Below are 19138 nucleotides of genomic sequence, written 5' to 3' on the forward strand. Positions count from 1 at the left end.
CAATTAATCGTGTCTGTGTCCGGAACGAAAACGTCTGTGTCCGGATCAAAAACGTCCGTGTCCCGAACGACGACCATAACACCGATGTACCTCGAGAAATGAAATCGAATATCTGATACTGCGAGCTTATAAATCAGCTGAAAGTGGTTGCTCTTTAAAAAACCAGTTTTAAAGCAAATGCAATTCCAACTTCTCTTTTGGACTTTTATTGCTGATCGACATCCGCCTTTTTTATTAGTGCGACAGCATCAACATCCACGGATGTTTTGATGCCCTTAGCAAACAGTCACTATAGTGTCGGATGTGGAGTGACAGCGATATGTCGCATCCTGTATTTTTGCATTGTTGGTTAATATTTAAATTTCAATTTTGCCGTATTATTAATTTTTGCTCAGTAACTAATTCGTTTGCGCATGACGACTTATAACTTGGGCCATTACTTTAAAGCATGGGAAAATTGAGTTAATTTTAGAGCCATGAGAATAGCGCTGCCCTAGTCTCTATTTTCATATGGTTAGCTCTTATTTCAGTGATTTTGATTTGCTAGATTTGGCCTTTTAAAATAATTAGTTTGAGAAAAATGCTGAACGAAAAAAGATTATTTCAACATCTTTACTTAAAAATGCTCTTTATCAAGATCATGTAATCCAAAATATGTATATAACGCGTTATTAAAATGACATTAAATGACTTTTAGGGTAATCTACACAATATATCAATCGATGGTGTAGAGACTCAACTCAAGTTTTGGTTGGTTGAAAGGCATTGCGTTGACGACACCGTTTCACTCCGTCGGGTCCGCATTCATCTTCAATGGCTCACGTTGACGCGCAACTCCTAGCTGGCGATTTTAGAGCCAGTGAACGCAGCATTGACATGAACGAGGAGCACTTAGTGAGCATTAGCCGCCTGTTTTCTGGAGTTCAGCAGATGCTGGCCGCTGTGAGTGGTATCACAATGAATGCACCTCAGAAGCACCCGGCTATTCAAGCGCTGATCACATCAATAACTTCAATTGAAGAAAACGACCACCACTCTTTAGCACGCTTGCAGCTGCAAGCATTGGCTTCGTGCCTTGTACATACCAAACTGCGCGGGCTCGTTGTCAAGTATCTAAGGCCCTTTTTACTTGATCTAATTGTGCGCCTGACGGACCCCGCACTACCGCTCTATGAGCAACAGCAGCAGCAGTACAGCAAGTGTATCGACAGCATGAAGCAAAGTGAGCTTGTAGCCTTTACGATGGCTGAGCTGTTGAATTACTTCCCAACCACGAGCACCATAGCGTTTCAGTATTTTTCGGCGGCACCTTGCTTCTTCTCCTACGTAGATGTCGTAGCCGCACAGTCAAAACAAAGCAGCGAAACAATAGATCGTCTGCGTCGCATTGCTAAGACGGCATTTCAGTTGCTTCGAGCGAGACCAAAGGAGTTTGAGATGCTCTGGAATTGGACACCTTTCTTCCCGCTCAGTCTCCACGACGACGTGCGCGTACAATGGTATGCAGCGCGTGCCACAGCATCCATATTGAAAATGAGCAATGCACAGAGGAATACATTTCTGGCTGGCTTAAGCGTTGGTGACGAAGCCGCTATGGGCAACAATAACCCGATGGTGCGGCAACTTGAACTCGAGCTTTACAGTGAAGACGTAGCTAGACAAGTACAGATGATCGATGTGAGCGTTTATCACCATCAAGAGACTCCCGAGAAGAGCGCGACTCAGGCTGTGCCATTTCATGACTCTCTTCAGAATATTTTCGGCGTTGTTATTCCTACAAGCAAATTACACCAGCAAGGACACGAAGAGAAAGAATTGCTTGTGAATACTCAACCATTAATACCCACACCTTCAACAAAGCGAAATTTACAGTCGCTTGCGATAGCACTTGGGTTGAAGCGTCCAATTTTAGTGGCAGGTCCAGGTGGTTGTGGAAAGACCGCCACGATTCGAGAACTTGCTCGGTTATCAGGCAACTTGAATATGGTGGAACTACATTTAGACGATCAAATTGATAGCAAGACGCTGTTGGGATCTTATGTGTGCACGGATGTCCCAGGCGAATTTACATGGCAGCCTGGTGCACTTACGACTGCTGTGCTTGCCGGCCGATGGGTGGTTATTGAGGATGTTGATCGTGCACCTTTTGAGGTGCTAGCAGCTCTCATGCCGCTGCTTGAGACGCGCAGAATGGTACTTCCTGGTCGTGGCGAGCTGCTGGTGGCACACTCCAATTTTCAAATATTTGGCACTACAACGCATGAACATCAAATGCCGAAGGGATTTCAGGACTCCGTTTGGACGCGTGTTAACGTCGCAACACTTGCTAATAATGAAATTGAGCAAATTTTGTTAGCTCGATTCTCGATGATACCACCACAAGTCGTGTCGAAGATCATGACCACTTTTAATGCGGTTTCTGGTGGAACGAGCAAAGAGATTGGAGGTGCTGCAATTTTTTGGAAGGAGACTAGGCGGAACTATGGACGCAATTTTTGTTTGCGTGATTTGCTGAAGTGGTGCAAGCGCATTTATCGTTTCTCTTACTACTCCTCAAGTGAAAAATCAATCTTTAGTCACGAATACATCACCGAAGAAGAACGGATGCGCATTGTAGCTGAGGCGCTCGATGTGTTCTGTGCGGGAATTCGGGATACGACGACGCGCTTGCATTCCGCGTATTCGCTAGCAGCAATTTGGGAAGTACAATCTGAAAAAATTAATTACCTTCATGATCAGCATAAGCCTCGAGTCACATTTAACACACACGAAGTAGAATTTGGTCGTGTTCATCTGCCAACACTGTCGCAGCTAGCACAGATTGAGCACGGTAATAGAGCCACAAATAATTCTGTTGTAATGACTGGTCACGTACTGCGCTTGCTAGAAAAGTTAGCTGCCATTGTAGCAACCTGTGAGCCAGCTCTGCTGATCGGTGAAACTGGTTGCGGAAAAACCACAATTATTCAGCATATGGCCGCGGCCATGGGACAGCGCCTGGTAGTTCAGAATTTGAATATTCAAAGTGATAGCTCCGATCTCGTGGGAGGGTTTAAACCTGTAGAAATTCATTTGCTGGCCCGTCCGTTATTTATGGAATTTATGGAACTGTTTACTACTACTTTTTCGCAAAGGGTTAATGCTGGCTTTCTTGATGTGGTTCGGATTGCGTTGGAGCACAAGGATTGGAAAAAGCTGGTTAAAGGCATGCGAAAAGCCATCCAAATGGCTGCGACTATGCTTCGGGGTCTAGCCACAGCTGGCCGTGATGTCCTTAAATACGAAAGCAGTGTTAGTAGCAAGATGCTCACAGCCGGTACTTCGTCAAGTAATCTGATGATCCGATGGGATAATTTTGAAGCTGAATTGCTGCGATTTGAACGACAGAAAGAGCAAGCCGAATCATACTTCGCCTTTTCGTTTGTGGAGGGTGTTCTAGTCAAAGCTTTGCGAGAAGGGTATTGGGTGCTGCTAGACGAAATTAATCTTGCATCGTCCGACACATTAGAGCGAATAAGTACACTGTTAGAGCACGAGACAAGTGCATTTTCGTTGACGGAGCGAGGAGACATTGAAGTCATTCGCCCGCATCCAAATTTTCGTCTCTTTGGTGCAATGAATCCGTCGACTGACGTAGGCAAGAAGGATCTACCACCTTCACTTCGAAATAGATTCACGGAGATTTATGTCGACGAGTGTGACAATATGTTAGATTTGCAGATGGTCGTACACCAGCAATTGAAGGAAATTGTGGGTGCTTTGGTACCAGAGACAGTTCAATTTTATTTAGAGGCAAGGAAGCTAGCGGAAGTACGATTGAGCGATGGTGCACGTCAGAAACCTCGCTATTCTCTTCGCACACTGTGCCAGGCGCTTCACATCACACGGATTTTGATACAGCGTGGCTATGGTACATCTCGAGCAATGTTTGAAGGGTTTTGCTCAAGCTTCTGTACGCAACTTGAGACGGAATCGCGTCAATGTCTTGAGCGACTGATAAAAAATACATTTGCAAAGACAATGAAGGATAAGGAGCTTAAACGCTCTCCACCATGCCCTGGCGGGCCGAAAAAGAATAACGAGTACGTGTTAGTAAGCTCCTACTGGCTTCATAAGGGTAGTTTTCACGCACCAAGGGATGATTCTTTACCGGATCCAAAGACTTCACGAAGAAAATTTGTGCTCACTAAATCGGTCGAAGAAAATTTGCGTCATGTGGCACGAGCTGTTTTAATTGGCAAGTACCCAGTGCTGTTGCAGGGTCCCACATCTGCAGGAAAAACATCGCTTATCGGATATCTGGCCGCACGCATAGGACAAAAATGTGTACGTATAAACAATCACGAGCACACAGACATTCAAGAATACCTTGGAAGTTACGTCTCGCTGTCTAACGGCAAGCTTGCATTTAAGGAAGGCGTTTTGGTAGAGGCTGTTCGAAAGGGTTGGTGGGTCATCCTGGATGAATTGAATTTGGCTCCATCTGAGGTTTTAGAGGCTCTTAATCGACTACTGGATGACAACCGCGAGCTTTTCTTGCCAGAGACGCAGGAATCTATAAAACCTCATCCAAAGTTTATGCTGTTTGCGACGCAAAACCCACCTGGTCTTTATGGCGGAAGAAAAGTGCTTTCGCGTGCATTTCGGAATCGATTTCTTGAAATTCAAGTCGATGAAGTAACGTGTGTCGAGCTTCAAACAATTTTGCAAGAGCGCAGTTCGCTACCCCCTTCGTATTGTGGAATATTGGTCGATATTATGCGGGAACTGCAGCTTGTTCGACAGCAGTCATCCGTTTTTGCTGGAAAGTCGGGTTTCATTACTACCCGCGATTTGCTGCGGTGGGCCGAACGTCGACCAGCTACAAAGCAGGCATTAGCAGAAGAAGGGTACTGTTTGCTGGCTGAGCGATTACGAAAGGATGAGGAGAAAAATATTGTTAAGCAAGTTCTAGAAAAGAAGTGCAACGTAATTATTGATTTGGATGCTCTGTATAATAGTGAAAAGCCTCGCGAGTCAAACTTACTGGACGAAAATGGAGACATTGAACTTGAGACAATCTGGGGCACTAAGGAACAGTTTGAACGTGTCCAAGCGATGGTGGAGCAAGTTGCCGCGATCGGAAAATCCAACCCGGAGTCTTTGTCAGCAGGTAATGGAGCAGGCCTGGAAAGGATTAGTGTGACTAAATCGCTTCGTAGACTATTCGCGCTGGTTGGACGATGTTTACACAATAAGGAACCAGTGCTTTTGGTAGGAGAAACCGGTTGCGGCAAGACTACAATTTGCCAATTGTACTCGCTTCTTTTCTCTCAGAGACTGCACATTCTGAATTGTCATCAGCATACTGAAACTTCAGATTTTCTAGGTTGCTTGCGTCCGGTACGAGGAAAGGAGAAAGCAGCATACGATTTGGAAGAAGCACTTCTACAATTTTTTGCGTTGGCTTATGATTGTATCGATGAAGAGGAGAGTCAACGACGTAGAGCTGAGACTAAATCATTGGGCCTGAGTGAAATGCTAGCTAAGTACGAAATAGCTCGTAATAGTGTTGTTAACAATAATGTATCAATGCGAGCACGACTTGCTGAGCGGATTGATACATTAAAGCGCCGGTATCAGTCCATCTTCGAGTGGGCAGATGGGCCTCTGGTGGAGTCCATGAAAAATGGTGATTTGTTTTTGATTGATGAAGTAAATTTGGCAGAAGATGCTGTGTTAGAGCGTCTTAACAGTGTATTGGAACCATCACGTACGCTATTGCTAGCTGAAAAGGGTGGGGACGAAGTGGAAGATATTGTTGCTCATCCGAAGTGGCGTGTGATGGCAACAATGAATCCTGGTGGTGATTTTGGGAAGCGTGAACTGTCTCCTGCATTACGCAATCGTTTCACAGAGATCTGGGTGCCGGCAATTTCAGACTTAACAGATATTGCCACAATCATTCGTGACAGGCTAGTTAAACCTCGCGGATTAAACATGTCACCTCACTATGTCTCACCAATGGCAGGAAATGAATTAGCTCTTTTGTGTGAGCCCATTTTGAAATTCGTAAAAACTTTTAACGATTGTAACGGTGTAAATGGATGCGGGACAATGACTCTACGGGATATTCTCACGTGGGTTAATTTCATCACATCCGCTGTTAAGAAACTGGAGTTAAAGTCATCATTTAAAATTGCAGTATGGACAGCGTTTGTAAATGGAGCAGCCTTGTCGATTTTGGATGGTCTAGGCCTCGGCTCAGACAAAGCACTCCACACAACACAGAATGCTAAAGAAGAGGCGTACAAGTACTTGCTGCAACTCGTACCTGATGATGATCATCTTTTCAAGCAGCGGGTGTTTGATTCACTGAATGTCACAACGTTGTCGGAAAAGAACGACTTCGACCTTTTAAATTCCTTGGATTCCGAGGAAGCTACAGCGAATTCTTTTGGTATAAGTCCATATTTTATTCCGCGCGGACAAAATCGCATCCAAAGAAAGCTCGCATTTTCTTTAAAAGCTCCAACAACAATGTCAAACTTGTACCGTGTGTTGCGTGCCATGCAGGTTAATCGCCCGATTATTTTGGAAGGCTCTCCGGGCGTAGGTAAAACAAGTTTAATAAGCGCACTGGCAGCAGCGTCTGGACATCGCCTTGTACGTATTAATCTGTCCGATCAGACAGACATTTCGGATCTTTTCGGCTCTGACCTGCCAACAGCATCATCACCGGTCGCTGTTAGAAATGACGATAAGAGTAAAGAGACGAATAGCGGAATTAGAAGTGGCATGTTCGAGTGGTGCGACGGTGTATTTTTGCGTGCTCTTAAGGCTGGCGACTGGGTTTTACTCGATGAGCTGAATTTGGCCTCACAATCTGTTCTCGAAGGTTTAAATTCCTGTCTGGATCATCGAGGCAGTGTCTATATTCCAGAATTAGATAAAGAATTTGAATGCCCACCAACTTTCCGTGTGTTTGCTGCGCAAAACCCGCTTCGTCAAGGTGGTGGTCGGAAGGGACTACCAAAGTCTTTTCTTAATCGCTTTACTCGAGTCTTTGTTGAGGCTCTACGAGAGCAGGATCTTTTTCAGATCACAAGCTCAATGTATCCTATGCTGCGCTCTTTACCTGGAAGCGGTAGTAATGATTCTGCAAAAGTGAATGGAAATTTGCTGGATCGAATCATTAGCTTTAATAGTGCTGTACATGAAGACACTATGATAAGTTGCAGGTACGGCCGTCTTGGTGCGCCGTGGGAATTTAATTTACGCGATGTCTTTCGGATCTGTGATCTTTTAAATTTTCAGAGGCGAGCTACAGGCAGTACTGAGCTTAAAATTCAATCCTTGAGCTATTACGTGAATTTTATTTACGTGGATAGAATGCGCTCCGTTCGTGACCGAGAGCTTCTTTCTTGTCGATTTAAGGACTTCTTTGGTGAAACCCCGATGGTTCTGGCATCTGTCTCGCTTCGCATGTCAGCAAAGTATTTGATGATTGGCTGTGCAACGCTTGAACGGCAGCAAGATTTATCTTTTTGTCAAGGCACCCCCCCAATATTGAATTCCCTACTTAGACCAATGGAGGCATTAATTCACTGTGTTAATATGTCGTGGCCAGCCCTTCTCGTCGGGCCGCCAGCAAGTGGTAAAACGTCGGCAGTTCGTTTGTTGGCTACTCTGAGTGGCAATACTTTGCACGAATTGGGAATGAGCGCAGGAACAGATGCTACCGAATTGCTCGGATGCTTCGAACAAGTAGATGTTGGACGAAAGCTGCGCGACTTGAAGCTAAAAATACAAATTTTGACCGAAAAGATGCTTCAGCGACTTTTGCTGTCAATAGCATCAGCCAAGATTACTAAGAAGGAAAGAAATACAACCATGAAGCAGGCAAGCCGCCTAGGCAGCGCGTGGTGGGTACTGACAGCACGAGAAAATCTTTTTAACGAAAATATTAGCAGCCAAAAGCGCCCAGCAAAAAAGTTGCCGAAAGGACAACTTGATGGGGTCATTATCGACATGATGAGAGACATTGTCAACATGCTACTGATGACCGAAGCCGACGTAGCGTTGCCAATACATCCTGGTTTACTGACTGAAATTGATGATCTGATTAAGCTCGGGAATTCAAACTCTATTGCAAGTTGTTTCGAATGGGTCGACGGAATTTTAATTCAAGCGATGGAAAAAGGCGAGTGGGTGCTTTTGGACAACGTCAACTTTTGCAGCTCATCAGTGCTTGATCGATTAAATTCGCTTATGGAGACTGGCGGTGAGATGCTGGTCAATGAGTGCGGAATTATCGACGGAAAACCTCGCATTATTAAGCCTCACAAAAATTTTAGATTATTTCTGGCGATGGATCCGCAATACGGTGAGGTATCTCGTGCTATGCGAAATCGTTGCATTGAGATTGCGCTTGTAGATGTAGATGTGTCTAGACTGGACATGATGAGAATTTCACTAGCATGTGGCATCCCTGGCCTTTCACTTTCTCGAGCATTCCAATCTGCCCATGAGCTTACAGTAAACAAGCTTAAAGAGATGATGGTGGGCTCGAAAAATGGTCGTATTAATTCTCGATACTTAGAAAACTGGTCCTTGCTAGCCTCCGCTGAGCTTTCACGCGGAGCGCATCCTTTAAATGCAATTATGAACTCTTTTCGACGAATTTACGGAGATGATTTGCTCAATCAGGTTGACTTAAGTCGAGGTGTACTTGAGATTTTCCTTAATGCTTTTCAAATTTCTCGGCAAGATTTGAAGCTTCAGCGCGTGCTTCCGATGGTTGCTGCTTCCTCAACGTTTGTTGTGTGTCAGCAGAGTGAAAATTTCGAAATGCAGCGAGACGTTGCATACTTGGAACACCTAATTTATTCTGCGCAGTCGTCACAGGATCTTAATGCGGTTGATTTGCAGCTCAGCTGGCTTGACCTTAATGTCGTTAGAGACGATTGCACTGCAGGCACTACTTTTGGTGCATGGATGGATAATGTTGCGTTATGGCTTAGGCATCAGGGAGCAATTTATTCCCAATTAGCCCTTAACGAGGCTGGTGAACACCTATCATCTAAGTCATTTTTTGGGCTTGATAACGTCACGAATGCGACGGCAAACATTCTAGCTCCTTTTGCCTTACACCAAATCTTTAAAATGGTGAGAACCTGTGGAAATGGTGCAATGTCAGCGGATCGCTTTCGTTTCGCACTGGAAAAGATCGCTCAAGAAGCTGTAGGCAACGTGGGTATCTCGCAGTCAGTCGACCTCCTTCTACGCTTTTTAAAGGCTATGTCGAAGAATAGGCTGTTCATGAATATTTCTCAAACCATGGATCAACAGGTGCTGCATCTGAAAAGCTTGCTTGACAGCTCACTCAGCCTGCCCTCGATACCGTTAAACCTAAATGCGAATCATGCTGTTTTTTTGCAATTACAGTCACTAGTTGCTGACTCCAGCGCCAAAGTTTCGTCCGATAAGGAAAAGCTCGACAGCATTTGGGATCTGATTTTCATTGCTCAAAGACAGCTGACGATAATCAACGATGTGGCATGGTTAAGCTTCTGCGAAATGGAGCAGTATCGAGAAGTGGACACACTTTTCGATACGTCTCTAAAAAACAACAAGCTCAAGCATGTAAAAGGAGGATTTCGTCAACATGAAAGGAGCCTAACTAAGCTTTCGGTGCTTCAACAATCCTATGCCGTGCACAAACATCATGGTGACCGTTCCAGTGTGGACAATGAAATAATTTTCTTGATTTATCCGCTCTTAAGTGCATTTGATATGTTCCTGTCCACCTTTTTCGAAGATTTTTCGCGACTTATCACGGATCCACTGATCTTTGAGGCCGTCCAAGCAGTGGTTCGAGACCGATATGAGTTTTCAATTCAGTTGCGAGTGACTGTTTTTGAATGGACATACTTCTTAATACATTGGCAATGGCTCAAAAAGTCTTTATTGCGACTTGCTAAGCAAATTGAAAACCAAGCCATTGCTCAAAACTCGCAGTGGACTAATCTGGTGGATATGTCGGAGCGTATTAATGAGAGTATCAAAAAGCTAATCGGATGCCAGCCTAGGAAGAACGTGCTATGGAAAAAGGGAGGTCACTCGCTGCTACCGAGAAGTATTGATCTATGGAAGGCGGAGTATCTGCTGAAGCGAGTGTCGAAGACGTTCATGCATAAGCATTTGACGTATTTCCTACCACTTTCTGCTGATGCTTTGGCTGACGGCTCAATTGATGTTCTAAAGCTTTTGTATGGTGGCACTGCATCAATGAAAGCTGCCATTAAAAGCCGAAAACTCGATATCTCCCCACTTTTCTACGTTGATGTTGAAACTCGCAAGGAAGTATTGCATGCGTTTAGTGCCTTCTCGTACCTTGCACAACGACATAATCGTGCCAAAAGTGTCAGCACGTTCCCATCTATGCAACCACATACGCTGATGGCGGAGGAATTAACAAAATTTCCTGGAGTGCTACTCAAAAAGCTGAAGATGAAGCAGTCTGAAGTAACGGCGCTGATTTCGAAAAAAACTTTATATTTGAATGAAATTGAGGAGAACCCTGACACTCTCGCTTACGAACTAAATGAAGAGGATTGTCGCATCGGAAGGGATGCCCCAATTTTGCTGTTCGATATGGATGAATGTTCATTTTTGCTGGATCGAATGGTAACTTATCAAATCAGTCCGCTGACGGAACACGCTTTAGCCCGCCAAGAAATTCAAGCGATCACAAAGCTTATGCAAGTGTTTAATATTTACCGATTGTACAAGAGCGACCTTTTACAAAAAAGATGCGATGAAGTCGTAAAGTCTATAACAGACGTTATTAAGATATTTGAAAACGTTATTGAAACCCTATTGCGCCTAGGGCTTCGCAATGCTGCAAGTTTTCATGCTTATCAAAATTTCGTATGGTGTGGATTCAAGTTTGCATCTACAGAAAATAATATGACGATTCAAAGTGAAATCGAAGCTGAGGTGGAGAAATTTATTTTTGTGGTCCAGACGCACTTTAATAGTATATTGTACAATTTTCACCAGTTCTTGCGATGTAATAGCTTTAACCAAATAGACCTTCTTTCGCTTGAGACATTTGATACTCGAAAGACGTTGCGCAAGACAACAAATCGTACTCAAGCCCCCAACGTGAATGTCGCTGATCACTCTCAAGTCATTGAGGGCTATCCACGTTTGTTCCAAGCCGTTCAAAGTGCTATTGTATTGAAAAACGTTGCAGAAGTAAATCTTGAAGAGTCTTTATGTCCTACAAGCGAAGCCCAGATGCGCGTTGCTAGATTGAAACAAATCAAGAAGCACTTTGCTAACGATCAGTTCCAGGCCGGAAGGATGATAGCGAATGTTAGTATCTGCTATGTGAGAGAGCTTTTTGTGGCGACCGTGCTGGCATTTGAGTCGACATTTCAAAAAGATTTAGAGCTAAATCAGTGGGAGGAAGTTCAGCAACTCCTTGTTCAGCTTACGAGTTCAGCTCAATTTGGCGGTCAAGCGCAATCACGTCTATTGAAAGCTCTGCAGAATTCCAGTGACAGCACATTCGTAGCTCTACTTGACACGCTTGTGGCACCACTGATGACTGCTTTAGCTACGGCAATCAGAAAGCAAGGTAATTGTGAATCAAATTGGGAATTTTACAGCGCACTTGGAGAGAGTATGGTCATGCTTGGATTGTGGCGCTTTGCTTTTCTTCTTCCGTCATTACCGGTTGATCCTGCTAAAAAGCCGGTTGTTAAAAGAGAAAACTTGTTGAATCGGCTGGCAATGCTTACTATGGAGGATGTGGCAAGCGCATCAATTGAACGACTTAATCCGTCTCCTGCGTCTTCAATGGCGACTGTTAATAATGGTCCTTGCTCTCTGCGAGACGTGTATGATCAAGTGATGCAAGTTTCTGCTTTTGCAATTCAGCGTTATCAACCAAAAAAGCTGTACCTTGACGATAACGCCGCCATCGATCCAAACAAATGTGAGATGCTGCCTGTGGCGACAAATGTTTTTGGAGAACTTTTCAGAGATCTGCAACGGTTTAATACTACGGTAATGCCGGCTGAAAAGTTGTCAGCAATGCTTTCAATGGCGCAGTCGGCAGATTTATCGCAAAGACGAAAGCGCGACCTTTTGCGTGAGCTCGACATGTTTCAGCAAACGTCGGATAGCTTTCTCGCTCAGCTATCAAAAAAGTATCTTGAATACTTTCGGGATGTGGTGGAGCCTCTAGGCGCAGCAATCTACTGTGTGAAGGAAGGCGTTGCACTTGTGACTTGGTCCCTTTGCCAGAGGATTCAAGAAGCATCGTTAAAAGAGCAAGAAAAAGAGATGTTGACTCTTTCGCTTGTCCAGTTTCCCTCTAAAATATGCGTGGATTCGGTGAATCAGTCTTGGCTTGAAATTCAGCAGATCTTAAAACTTGTCGAGACACCAGCGACTGCAATTTTATTTGGTGCAGAAATATCAAATGAGCGGAAGACTGAAGTGGCACTACTCGACGTAGCGCTGTCAAAAATGGAATTGATGCTCCGTGAAACAATATCCACTTTGCGCACTAACCGCACATTGGACTTTACTGTCGTTGACACTGCCCTTCAAAGCAGCAATTTTCTATTTAATTTGTTTTTAGCGAAGTACCAAGAGCAACAAGAACACGAAGAGCAGAAACGAAAAGAAGAGGAAACATTTTATAAGTACAAGGTGCGGCAATCAGACTTAGAAACCGAGGAAGAGCTCTTGGAAAAAGAGTTCCGCGACCAATTTCCTGACTACAGTCGTGACTTTGAAGCAACCTTGAGCACGGATAGAGCGGATGAACCCAGTGAATCAACCGCTAATGCATTTGGGCTTATTACGGACAAAATTCTGCAGCAATTGTGTACGGCGCATTTGAAAATGTTTGCAGAGACAGCAAATTCCAAAATTACAATCACGAAAAATGAAGTTCTTAGTACATTCGTGCAAGCGTTTACCGTTGCAGTTAAGTTAAGAAAATCGCTTAATGTCATGGCCTCCAACACGATTGAGAGCGCAGTGGAATCGTCAGGAGTTTTAGCTGCCTCATTGGTTCAAGCACGTCTTGGTAGCAGTGTGGGAACGACGAAAAGTACAGTGCCATCGTTTCAGGCTTTAAATAGTGACTATATCAAACAAGTGGACCTCCATCGTGACCCACTGGTCAGGGAAGTTGTACTAGTTGCGGAACCTCTGCAGAAATTACTGATTAGAGTGCAATCGCTCTTGGATCAATGGCCCGACCACGCCATTTTGCAACAGATTGTTTTAATAGCTAATCGAATACGCAACTTTGAGATTAGTTCTCCACTGGTTCGCACGTTGACTGGTGTTGAGTTGTTGCTGCGCAAGGCGCAAGAGTGGGAGATGTACGCAGCACGGGCGTACTCAATGACTGATGAGCTAAGCGCTCTTTCAGCCTTAGTAACGCGGTGGAGAAAGCTAGAATTATACTCTTGGCCCCATCTGCTTTCCGTCAAGGAAAAGCGTCATCAGTTCTTGGCGCAGAAGACGTGGATCAATATGTACTCGTTGCTTACAGCGCAATTTGAATCGGACGCATCGAGCGCAATTGCCGACCTCAACAGCAGCAGTCCACACAATCTACAATGGCTGTATCTAAATCACGCTTCTAAATGGTTGTTTACCTCGGTCCATGAAAACAGAGCTGCCATTCAGGCCCTTAGCACAGCGGCACAAGAAAGTTTAGTTAAGCAGCGTGAATTTATGACCAGGCTTTTTGAAACTCTTGACGCATACATTCGATCATGCTCCATCGGCCAGTACGAAACGCGATTACTTGTGGTTTATTCGTTCTGTGCACAGCATTTTATGGAGCATTGGGCTTCGTTGAAGCAGCAAGAATCATCGATGTGCTATGCCGGAAACTCGAGTAAAAATGCTCTGGCCAACATGCTTTATCATCTGTACAGGTATTATGCACAACACTTTGGATACTTACAGCGCCACTGGAGTGGTCTCAAGGCTCCAATACAGCGAAAACTAGTCGATTATGTCAAGATTTGCCGCTGGGATGAACAAACCTACTATTCGCTTGCGGAGTCAGCCGAAAAGTCGCACCGCAAGTTAATGAAGTTCGTCCGTGATTATGATACAGTGCTTACTATTCCAATGCAGACTGTGATTGACGGCTTTACGGACAGTGGCATAACGAAGGAAGGTGGATTTGTTGGAATCAATTCCACAAAGGCCGAGCTGACAGGTCTTGATGACAGTGTTACGATTCCAGTGGATGATAAGAAGTGCGAGGAAAAGTGTGAATCGAATAACGCGGGTGATAGCATAGTTGTTGAAGGCGCAATTACTAAATTGAGAACTGTAAAGGAAGAGAAGAGTCAAGCTTATATTAAGCCTTCTGCGCTGCGGCTAATGTACACAAGTTTACCTCCTGTGCTACACAACGCAAGTGGTGACGCTGTCATGCTTGAAGAGATGTCTTTGTACGCGACGAAGCTTCCAGTGCTTATGTCGCGTATTGCGAAATACACTCAAAAACATATTCTGTCGCTTGATCAAATTGAACGTCGCCAAGAGGTGCGCGAACTTTGTGAAGACCTCTGTGAGACCATCTTTTACCGGATGGAAAAACTTCAGCGCTCTAAACAATTACCTAAGGGCGCAAAGAAGAAGGCACTTATTGACTTGCTAAGTGAGCTTAAGATCCAAGGCTTGGCCTACCATCGATTGCATTTACCTTCAGAGCAACAGCAAATACAGCAACTTTTTGAGTTGGATGCACCTGATGTAGAAAATTGTCTTATGGTTGATCAAATAGCGGATGCTCTTGATCCGAAGTGCTTACTGTCGGAGCTTTCCACAAGCAGTCAAAAAGCCAAAATGAAGCCAAATTCGCTGCAAGCTGAACAGTTGGATAAAGCCTTACTAAAGAATTCGCCGACGTGGTTATGGCAGCGTGCGGACGGGTATTATTATCGATTTCTTGGGCAGCTGGCTTCCTTGCGGTACAGTGCTGTCACGAGCTTCTCGCATGATTTATCGACCAGCGAAATGGAGCGGATGAGTGGCTACGCAGAGAATATGCTTTTCATGATGCTACAGCAGCGACAAATTCTGCATGCGATCTCGCTTAGTCACGAAAAGCTTGTGAATGGGCTAAGCATGCTGCAAAGAATAAAGCTGTTTAAGACTGATTATTTAGAAACTAGCTGCGCCAGCGAGGCGGTTCTTGATTTTATAAAAGCGAGCGAGTGGCAGACATTTCAGCAGACATCCGTCATTTCGTTGAAGCGCTCTTTGCGGGAGCTGGAAATTTCGACGCAGGAAATTTTAAAGCAGTTGCCCGAGACAACGTCAATCTTTATAGAAGTTCGTCAACATTTCCAGCTTATTTTTGGACGATTAGATGCTATTCAGAAATCATTTGAGGTCATTGCGGGGCTACCTCAGTCACTGGGTGTGCCTGCCATTTCTCACTGTGGAATAAATGCCAGCGAAGATGCAGGCGGCGATGCCGCTATCATGGCCTTTGCAAGACCATCGAATCGAGTGTACGGCGTGTCTCCAGTCATCTCTCTAGCTGGAACGTCAAAAAAATGCTACGACAAGCAAAAGCTGCCTGTCGCGGTTGATGTCCTTAAGGCTAATAGTGTACATATTGGTGACATTTGGCACCATCTTGAAAAAATCGTCTCTGTATTTGACACTGTGACGACGCCAGCTTGCTTTGACAAAATTATGGCCGAATATGCCTGCATCATTCGTGCTGACAGCATATTTGAGCAGACTTTAAATGATACGAGCTGCCACTTGCGCGCCTCTAATACGGATCGTGATGCCCACGAATCTGATAGTGCTCAATCGCTGACACTTTTCACTAAGGGCTACGACAAGATTGTGCAGACTGTGCTTGTTTCGATTCAGGATATGACGACAGTTTGTAAGGAACTTGCTTCTCTCAAAAACACTGAAGAATGTGACACTTCGTCAATTCGCGACCAACTTGCAATACTGACTACCATGGTCAAGAATTCGCGTGTGAATCATATTGCATCTCAGCTTTCTGAATTGATAGAAATACTCCAAAATCAGTATATCATGCTTGGTAGTACCCGATCGAGAAATTGGAAGCGCGCGTTTGTCTCCTCGTTGTCGTATTTGGAACGTTTTGAGTCAAGTTTGTTTGATATACGTGGCATCAGTCGCCAGCTCTTAATTGACTTTCTTGTGGCACACAAGAGTGTAATGAAGTTAGATTTTGTGTTAGTGCGAGTCTTTCGAAACCTCTTTCAGCACGGCTTTTGCCAAACGGACGCCAAGAACGATTTAGAAGGCGAAGGAGGTGATGGAAAAATGCAATTCCAGGACGATGTTGATGGCACTGGTATGGGCGAAGGTGAGGGCAAGAAGGACGTTAGCAATGAGATTGAGGATGAAGAGCAGCTATTAGGTCTGCAAGGAGACCAGCAGGAAGAGCCCGAGCGGCCGGTGGATGAAAAGCCTGACGATACGGGGCTTGAGATGCAAAATGACTTTGAGGGCACAATGCAGGATGTACCTGACGATGAGAAGGAGGAACAAGACGAGAATGAAGACAATGAGGAAGAATTGGATCGAGAAATGGGGGAATTTGATCAAGATGATGAGAACGTGGTGGATGAAAAGATGTGGGGTGAGGATTCGGACGACGACGAAGAGAACATTGACAAAGAAAAGGAAAAGTTCGAAGAAGACTCGAAAATGAAAGGCGAAGCCTTAGAGGATGAAATACGTGGCAAAGACGGCGACGACGATAAAAAGGATGACTCAAATGAAAAGGAAAATAAACCCGAGACTCAGCTAGACTTACCACAAGACATGAATGCAAATGATGGAGGGGACGACAATGGCGATGATCAAGATGACGAAAAATTGGAAGAGGTTAATGAAGACTTTGAAGACAAGTACGAAGATCACCATGACATTAATCCAGCTGAACAGGAAGAGGGTCAAAAACAAGACGAACTTGAGGAAGAACACGGTGACGAGCTTCCTGAGGACATGCAGCTTGATAATGATGACATGGATCCGGAAGGGATAAATTCAGACGGAGAGATGGACAAGCTGGATGATTTTGAAAATGATACGGTTGAAGATGAAGAAACAGCTGGAGCCGAGGAAGACGAAGATGCTGTTGATGAGGAAGAACAACAAGATAACTCGATTCAGCTTGGTGGCGGTGGTCTTGAAGACGAGCAAGAAGCAAATGAAGAAAAGGAGGAGGAAGACGCTGAAATGGCCGAGAATCTCGAGAATATACAGGAGGAGCAGGCAGCTCGTTCTATTGCTGGCACTCAGTCTAAGGACGGTCAAGATGAATTCATAGCAGACGAACAGGAGGCTGACGATCAGGAAATGGAGGACGTGAATTCTACAGAGCAGAACGAGGAACAGGCCAATGACGACAACAGCGATCATCGTGCTCAAAAGCAAAGTAACAATGATAACCAAGACACGAAGCAGCAATGGAAGCCACAGTCTGAGGTTGATAGTAATTTGGACCAAGAGCGTCCTCACGAGAAACGACGAGAACGCCGTAAACCAAATCCATATCGCAATGCTCAGGAAGCGCAAGAGTATTGGAAGAAGCGAATTGAGATCGTAGATCGAAAGGAAGACAAGATGGACGAGGGTAATAACAAGTCCGAAAAGCAAGATAAGGTGGCAGAGATGACAGCAGCGGAATTTATAGATGATGACGAGATGGAGGACGTGGAGCACGCACTGGCTGCTGCTAATGAAAAGCAGATTATGAACCAGATTCAAGAGGAAGACGAGTCTTTTGAAAAAGAAGATGAAGCAATGAATGCTCGTAATGAAGTAACCGCAATGGAAATTGATGAGGAAATGATTGAAAAGGAAGAATCGATTCAAAAAGAGCAGCAGGACAAGCCAAAACCTCTCGAAAAGGAGCTTCAGTTAGACATCGATGCAGAACAGGGTACTGCAGAAAATCAGATGGATCAAAATCTGGACGACCAGGTTAATACCGCGAAGCACTCGATACAGAGCCGAGAGCACGAGCTTTTAGACGACGAGGAAAAGTTACTCGCACTTCCGTCGAAATTGCGTGACGTGGATTTGACGAATAGCATGGAAGATCAGGATGGAAGTGGTGAAGCGGAGACTGAACCAGTCAAGCCGCTGTCCCCTGATGAAGTTGCTGCCATACGCGATGAGTTAGATTTATATATTGCAAATTGGTCATCACAGTCGGATCAAGCACGTGGAACCGATCTCTGGGCCAAGTACACGGCATTGACTGCAGGAGCATCGCAACGTTTGTGTGAGCAGCTTAGATTGATTCTTGAGCCTATGCTCCGTGCTAAACTTGAAGGAGACTTCCGCACGGGCAAACGCATTAATATGCGCAAGGTGATTCCATACATCGCAAGTCAATTTCGCAAAGATAAAATTTGGCTACGTCGTACGCGTCCGTCGAAGCGTCAGTACCAAGTGATGCTGGCAATCGATGATTCCGAGTCCATGGCAGACAATTGTGCGGGCCGATTGGCTCTAGAAGCTCTTGCAACGTTGTGCAAAGGCATGACACAGCTTGAGGTTGGGGAGCTCTCCGTTGTTAAGTTTGGCGAGGACCTGGAGCTACTACATGCTTTTGACATGCCTTTTACAGATGATGCGGGTAGTCGTGTCATTGGCCGCTTTGGGTTTCAACAGAAGAAAACTAATATGGTGCAGACGCTGGAACTTATTTTGCAGCTCTTAGAGTCTGCGAAGCAGTCGGCCTCTACCGCTAGCAGCACTGTCGAGTTTACTCAGATCGTATTTTTGCTCTCTGATGGTCGCTTTGACTCGGACGGCCGTGTGCGGATTCGAAAGTTGATTGAAACGGCGCTTGAGCGTCAACAGCTTATTGTTTTGCTCATTGTGGATCAAGGTGCATGTGAAAGCGCGAGTCAGCAGCAAACTTCGATTCTTGATACTCAGAGCGTGACGTTTGAGAAAGGAAAAGTGCGAATGACGCCGTACTTGGAGAATTATCCGTTCCCATACTATGTATTGTTACCAACGTCAGCAATGCTTCCAGAGATTCTGTCAGATTCCCTACGCCAGTGGTTTGAAATGCTTCAAGGTTGAG

The 19138-nt window shown here is 44.8% G+C and overlaps 1 protein-coding gene across 1 annotated transcript; it reads left to right on the top strand.

Moving 5' to 3' along the window:
• Positions 1-813: 813 nt before the first annotated feature.
• CCR75_002271 (uncharacterized protein) lies at positions 814-19137 on the top strand (the record flags this gene model as incomplete). The annotated part of the gene is made up of 1 exon (XM_067960369.1): positions 814-19137. One exon carries the CDS (start codon positions 814-816, stop codon positions 19135-19137), a length of 18324 nt encoding a protein of 6107 aa, XP_067819044.1.
• Position 19138: the final 1 nt, after the last annotated feature.

The sequence above is a fragment of the Bremia lactucae genome, linkage group LG6 (assembly GCF_004359215.1).
Source record: "Bremia lactucae strain SF5 linkage group LG6, whole genome shotgun sequence".
In the NCBI taxonomy this organism is placed as follows: domain Eukaryota; phylum Oomycota; class Peronosporomycetes; order Peronosporales; family Peronosporaceae; genus Bremia; species Bremia lactucae.